Source organism: Mesitornis unicolor, unplaced genomic scaffold (assembly GCF_000695765.1).
Source record: "Mesitornis unicolor isolate BGI_N332 unplaced genomic scaffold, ASM69576v1 scaffold21340, whole genome shotgun sequence".
NCBI classification, from domain to species: Eukaryota; Metazoa; Chordata; class Aves; order Mesitornithiformes; family Mesitornithidae; genus Mesitornis; species Mesitornis unicolor.
In genome coordinates, this window is record NW_010156503.1 from 1 (window position 1) to 7615 (window position 7615).

Here is a 7615-nt window from a genome sequence, read left to right on the forward strand (position 1 = left end):
CTGTTCAGCCAGGCCGGTCTTCTTTCCCACCGGCTCATTTTCCAGTCTCTTTGTCATATAGTCCTCTAGCAGTTAAAAATGTTGCTCCTCTTCCTACAGAGGAAAGTGCTTTGAGATAGGTTTTCTTGGGCCTGCCTAAGGGCTGTTTGTAAATGTCCTGTGTACCACATTTGTTCTGTAGTGGTTTGCGTATGACTCTCGTTGTACAAAAAGTTTATATTAAATTACTGCGCTTTGTTTGGATGACTGTAACTCAGCTATGTCAGATGCTATCCTCGAATCCAAAATGCAGAAGTTAATGGTGCAAATGTTACAGTTAAATATTAAATTACAAGACTAGCTACTTTAGAAAATGTTTAGTGTCTTAGTATATTTTATAGTACCGGGAACCAACGATTAAGTAACTGGAAAGGAATAAAATTAAAGAAAATCAGTCCACTGATAAATAGGTTAGCAGTGATTAATCCTCCCTTAAATGAGTAGTTCAGTTGACATTAATAGGGCAGCTTATTTGAATCAAAGCAATGCATGCTGTAATAAAATGAACAACAAGCAGTGACTCATACAGTCGTAACTATCTCTGGATGCTAATGCCCCCAAGCCATTTGGTACCTTAAATTTTGCCCAACCAAGAGAAATGTGATAGGTGGATGAAATGACATGCCCCAAGTGACCCAGAAACAGATGAGAAAGAAAACATTAGACTGCAGGACTTCTCAAGGAGTGAATTATGTTCCTTCTGCTACAGTTTTGGCACTTTATCTATTGCAAGCTGATCTCATTTACTTTGCTTGTATTTGGATGATGTCTTTATATTTTCTGAGAAGGCTTACGCACAGCTTTGTGGCTATTGACATAAATGGACTCGTATGTCTGTAACACCATGTCCTTTCGTTCCAGGAACAAGCCTTTACAGCAATCTCTGCAGAATCATGGCTGAATCTCTTAATGCTGTTGTCGTCTCAATTGAGTGAGTAATCTAAAACTAATCAAGTAATTTTAAGATATTAGAAATATGCAACATAGTTCTTTTAGCTTTTTCCTTTTCCTTTGTTACTGGCTTGTGTATAAGGCTTTAACTTGGACAATAGTTCTCTTTACCAATCTGATACTTTTATTCTTTTAAAATTAGTACAAATTGGAATGGTCTCCAAAGTTCATTTAGGATTCTGAATATTTTAGAGGTCATTTTATAAGGCAGAAATGTGGGAAAAGACAGTAGCACTTGATTCAGTTGAACAAATACTAAAATGTGAATTTTAGCACACCTTGCAATTGTATCTACATGGAACGACTGCCGCTAAAACCTGAGATCGCTCAAGTGGCTTAAGTTATGTTTCTGTAAATATTTGTCAACTTTAAAAACAAACAAACAAAACTCAAACACATTTCAATATGATACATACCTGAAATAAGGTTGAACTGCATCACTCTGCCTCCCCACATAGCAAGAGCAACTTTTCCCATGTCCTCAATGGCCATTCCCACTGCTGCAAGGTATATTGTTAACATACGTATTTAAAATTATGTTTAAATATATACTAAGTTAATATATATATATATTAAATCCCCTTCAAGTCTGTCTAGAAACCTCAGTTTCCAAGTCATATTGAGCAGGGGTCTGCAACATAAAAATTATCAAATCATCTTACCCCTGCTTATTAACCAGAATCCACTGTGGAGTCTGGCAGTTTCCTGTTGCTCTCTCCATCTCCCACTGTTGCAGTCACCTCATTTAAGCCCTGTACTTCACTCAAGAGCAGAGGGCTGCCAGGGTGCCAGACAACAGAGAAGTAGGGCTGCTTTTTAACTTTGTGAACAATTCCAAGATAAACAAACCTCTTGACTAGCTAGCTGCATTACTTAGATGGCTCCAACATGATTGGTACTTTTCTCATCTCTATTGTCAACTTCAATATTTTTCTTTTCCAAACCCAATCACTCGATACAACTGCTCAGGTTTCCCACCTGCAGCTGATTACATATCAAGCTCTGTGATCTAATTGCAACTTAATTATATGGACTTGATGTTACTAATTCAATACTTACAGTGTTCTTTAAAGGGTCACTTTTTAACTTCTTTTTTATTAGTAGAAACAATGAAAAGTAAAAAAGCAGCTGTTGGTTATTTCAGATAAGCAGCGATCGCAGTATTGAAAAGTTCCTTATTATTCCTTGTCTGATTTATGGCGGTATAATTCTGCCCATTTCTCTGACTTACTGTTTACCTCTTCTCCTTAGCCTTATATCTTTCAGTCAAGGCGTTTGTACTCAATTAGTGAAGACTAATTAGATTTCTCATTGGTTTAATTACGTGTCTCGCTTTCATGATATATGCACGCCTGTTACTCAGTTTTGTGAGAAGTTCTCAAAGGACTCTCGTATTCCTTTGTAGCTGATGCAGTACATAGATTGCTTTCTGAAGGTAGGTCAGATTTGGAGTTTGAAACACTTTTTGTGTAACCTAAGTTTAAAATTTATTCTGCATATGAATCTTTTTTTAGCTTAGATTCTGAAGAAAATACTTTGAATCAGAAAACTGAATTTTGATTTGCTTTGCTTTGCTTGGCTCTGCCTAGAATATGTAAAATCTGTTGACTGAAAAGCTACAAACAGAAGATATGCTTTGTACCATAAGGCCTAGTAACAACTCTTAAATTACAGATTAGTCAGTAAATATGAACGGACTTCTCCCACACTGTTATTGAGAAACTGAGAAAATCTTGTGAATGGGACTCAGGTGCTGGCTGTTCCTGGGCAGACTGTTTGCTCTCTGCACTTCAGTCTCTCCACCTGCACAATGGGTATATTCCTGCTCCACCCTTCAGTAAAGGAGGGGAATTATTCAGTTTTGTATTGGAGCAAATGGGTATTACTTCACTCCTTGGTTATGGCTCATTTCATGGCACAGAGGTATAGCAAGGATCACTCTCTTCTGAACATAGATAAAAATGGAGGAAACAGAACTGCTTAAGTGTTTGGCTCAGTGGAATCTGTTGGGTATATATGACATGTTCTCTCTTGTATTAGTTATGGTGGGGGATTTGGATCAAAAACAGCCCGATTATGACTCCCTTGCTAAAGATGCTTTAAATATTCAATCATTTTTATAATGTATGATGAAATACTCTATTGGGAAATCCTAGGAGAGTGCTGCGAAATTTTATACTATCTTGGTATTATTCATATCTGGTAGGTTTGTATTAATCTTTCAGAAGAGCATTAATTATGAGATTAAGTCTTATGGAAGTATTACACACCTCATATTTTTACTGTAGTATTTATTCTAATGAAATAGTTATTTGCCGTTAAGGAATACCTCATATTGCCCATTAATCCTGAAAGAGAGGCACATTGATGGTAGTAATTGTCTCTAATCTCTTCTCTTTTGTAGATACAGGCTGGTACCAGAGGTGTGCTTCCCTGAGCAATTCTATGATGCTCTCCGTGCTACTAAGCATTTTTTGCAGCCTGATGTCTTAGCTGAGTATTCAGTTGACCCAAGTCGAATTGCAATTTCTGGTGATAGTGCAGGAGGAAATTTGGCAGCTGCCGTGTGTCAGCAGGTAACATCCAGTGTCTGTTATGTGTTACATTACGACAACCTCTAATTTGGTGATGCCCATAGGTTGACAGATTCTTTGTGCTGCATCATCACAAGATGATATGCAAACCCTAAAGACAGAATGGTGGAAAGCCAGCATCTAGACATTTAACAGAAGAAAAACAAGTCAATCACCATATGAATCACATAGCTTGCAATGTCTTATTACAGCTACCAGTTGTTACAGGCCAGATTTTACGAGCAAGTAGCTAAATGACTCTGTTGCTGGTGAATTCTTTATTTTTCTAAGTATGTAACTAGGTACATACATAATTTATCAATTTAGCTTCCTATTTTTAGATGCTTGTCTCTGAAAATATATTTTTATTTCTTTCAAATACAAATGAAAGACAAAAAACAAATGAAGCTTAATTCTTCTGTTAAATTGTCTTCCAGTAGCATTTTGCAATTTTAAGGAAATTTCTTCTGTGTATTTGCAGTTTAAATGTAATCTGAATTTAATCTAGTAAAGATTTAAAGGCAGCCTGGGGCAAGTAATAATATTTCTCATGCTTGAGTGAAATATGATTATTAGCTTTTTTGTATTGCCATAACCATTGGTGATAAGAAAGCAGATACCATGCCAGGCAACTAATTATCATTACAACCTTGCAATATTGAATTAGGGTGACAAAATTAATAAGGGACAATTACATTAAAAGTTTCAATATCAAGAACTGATAAACATGATAGTACCACATTTTGGAAGCAGCATTCCTAATTCGGTTCCCTGATGCAGAATTCTTTTTAAATCAGTGATGTAGGACTGTCTCGGGGAGAGGTTAAATACACTAAGATTCTTTAGCCTGAAAAAGAGACAGACAAGATGAGATGTGATAGAGAGCTGCATACCTTGTGTAGAAGATGAAGCAAAACAAGTGTTTGCTGATTTTTCCAGTAAAAGAATTAGGAGGCACCAAATGTATAACTGGTAGGCTCAAATCATTTGATGCAAATGCAGATGGCAGGTTGAAGTCAAACACAAGGAGATGCTTCTGCATATGGTGAGCCTTTGCTAGAGAAAACTGTGTATGCCAACAGTTTGCATACACTGAAAAAAAACAATTAGAAAAATTCATGGAAGAAAAATCCATTAAAAGCTTTTAAAACCAAGAATAGCTCCTTTGATTCAGGAAGTCCTTCAGCTGCAAATTGTTGAACTGGGAACTGTGTCAGAGAAATGCCACTTTACACTTTTTCTTCAATACACTTCTACACTTATCCTTCAATAAACTTCTGCCACTGATTTTTCTTGGAGACAGGGTACTGGGTCTGCCCCAGTGGCCATCCTTACAAGAAAAGAAAATGATCAGGCTACTTTTTCAAATATTTTTCAAGCAAAAGAACAGCATTATCTGCGTAAGAGTAGAACTTGGCCTAAAAATTGTCAAATGAATGATTGCTTGTATGAAATTCAAGGTTGATATTGTAAAATTTATTTTCTTTATAGTCCAAATCCTAACCTGTATTTTTCCCACAGCTTAGCAGAGACGAGCATTTGACCATCAGACTGAAACTGCAGGCCTTAATTTATCCAGTCCTTCAGGCATTTGACTTCAATACACCTTCTTATCAGCAGAACATGAATATGCCCGTTCTTCCTCGTTATGTCATGATCAACTATTGGATAGATTATTTCAATGGTAATTATGACTTGGCTCAGTCACTGCTGATTAACAACCACACTGCACTTGATGTTGGCCAAGCTCTGACTTTCAGAGGACATCTGAACTGGACATCCCTACTGCCTTCATCATTCAAAAAGAACTATAAACCTGTAATACAAACCACAGGCAACGCTGAAATCATCCAGGAGATCCCAGCGCTGCTTGATGTACGAGCAGCCCCACTGCTTGCAGAAAATGAAATTCTGCAGCTGCAGCCAAAGACTTACATCCTGACCTGTGAGAACGACGTCCTGCGAGATGATGGGGTGATGTACGCCAAGCGCTTGGAGAACGCCAGCGTGGAAGTCACACTTGATCACTTCGATGACTGCTTTCATGGCTGTATGATATTCACCATTTGGCCTACTGATTTCTCTGCAGGCGTTCAGACCAGAAACAGCTATATCAAATGGCTGGATGAAAACCTCTGAAGAGACAGTCTCTCAAAGACACCAAGTGCCCAGCTTTGGTGTCTGTTCTTGCAAAAGAGCAAACAATGAAAAGTGCACTTTTACAAATTCAGACTTGATCTGTTCAAGGGGTTACAGACCACTAACTACAGCTTTCGTTGCCCAGCAAAGGATTTTGAGAAATATTTTTTCAAACTTTGATTTTTTTTTTTTTCACCTTCTTTCAGATGACTATTGCCAAACATAAACAAATGTTGAGCAGGGAGGTCAGCATTCCTGTAGCATTCTTAACTGTCTGGAACTTTCAAGCTTTGACTCTTAATTAGGCACAAAGGCCCCAGTTTTCAAATGATGTGAAGTAAATGCAAACACCTACATCTACATCTGAATATGTAAAAACAGGAGCCAGTTTTCAACAGTGGTGAGCACTTGATGTCAAAGGAAGTGTGAACCGTGCATTTGAATGTCAAGCATGGATTTAGGTGTTGGCTTTAGGCACACAGACAAATGGCTCATTTTAACTTAAAAAAAAACTCTCCTAGGCAGTTAAGATGATGCTAGACAAGTCTCTTAGCCAAACATGTAATTCTGCTTTAGAAATTGGTCTTTCTTGCCTTTTAGTTATTTATATTTTATAAAAGCACAGGACTAAATATATTTTCAATAAAAACTATTACAGCATACATATACATATATAAGGATAAAATATTACGTGTAGCAGCAGAATCTAGGTTGTGTGTGTGAGTGAACTTCAAAGCTGACTACTTATTTGGCTAAAGAATGTGTCTTCATCTGTGTTTAAAGCCTCAGTTGTATGATCTCCTTACAGAAAATACTGAGCTTACTAAAAATAATCTGCTGTGTGGTTTGCACTAATGTTTGTAATTAGTAGAAGTTTTTGTTGATTGACTTTTCTTTTGTGCTTGTAGCGTTTATTGTATTTCATGATTCGTGGAAGGAGGGAAGCAAGCAAATACAAGTGGGCTCTAGTCCATACAGAAGATTTAAATCTGAGCTTTGCAGCTAAATTTTGTCTGTTTTGAAGACTGACTCAAAACACTAGGTAAGATGATCTTGCTGTTGTGCATCAAATCTTGGCAGTTTGAGGCAATCTTTAAGATTCAGACAAGCAGGAAGGGGAAGTGAAACTACCTGTGACAGTGGATGTTGTCCAGGATGCCTACAGCTTGCAGAAATGAAGGTTGTGTCAAAAGCCCAGTATTTCTAGGCAAAGCACAGAGAATGGCTGTCTTGTGACTAATCTAGTGGATTAAATTCATCCTCAGTTTTACTACAGGCTTTCTGTGAGACCCCAGAAGAATAACTTGGCCTCCTTATCCCTCACTTTCTTCTTCTGCAAGAGAGGGAGTGGTAATTTCCTACCTCACAAAGGAGCTGTGAAGCTGAATTCCCAGGGGTTGGTGAAGCACACGGATGTGAGAGTGACTGGCAGGCACTGAACAGATCTTGTAACTTTTGACTTTCCATCCTTCTGCAATAGCTGAGTCTGAGCAGCCTGTCCCACGATGGAGGGTGCTGCTCCACTATGGGTCCTCCTCGGCAGTCAGCTCACCTCTGTCCTGGCATCTGTCAAAGTACCATAAGGTGAGGCTTGGGAGACCATGACAATGGCAGTTTCATTAAAGCATTTCTTATGGCAGGTCTCTGAAGAGTTCTTAAAAAAAATGTAGATCACACTGCCTTCTGTCATTTAAAATATGTATAGAACAGTCCACTTTCACTGGTATTTAAATTAAAAAAGAGAACGGCTTTGCTGAATCATTGCTAGCTAGAAACATAAAGCGGTTAATATGGTTGTATGTATTAAAAGCTATTAAAGAGACAAGGCCTCCATGTAGGCTCAGTCATGCAGGCTGAAACTCATTGCTGGGCAGAGGTTCACACTGAGGTCACAAGGCAAAGCTTTTTCAACA

At 37.9% G+C, this 7615-nt stretch overlaps 1 protein-coding gene across 1 annotated transcript; it reads left to right on the plus strand.

The window, feature by feature from the left end:
* The first annotated feature begins 908 nt into the window (after positions 1-908).
* Positions 909-5702, plus strand: NCEH1 (neutral cholesterol ester hydrolase 1). Its single transcript, XM_010193403.1, has 3 exons — positions 909-970; positions 3395-3566; positions 5085-5702. Exons 1-3 carry the CDS (start codon positions 933-935, stop codon positions 5700-5702), a joined length of 828 nt encoding a protein of 275 aa, XP_010191705.1. The 5' UTR covers positions 909-932.
* The last annotated feature ends 1913 nt before the right edge of the window (positions 5703-7615 follow it).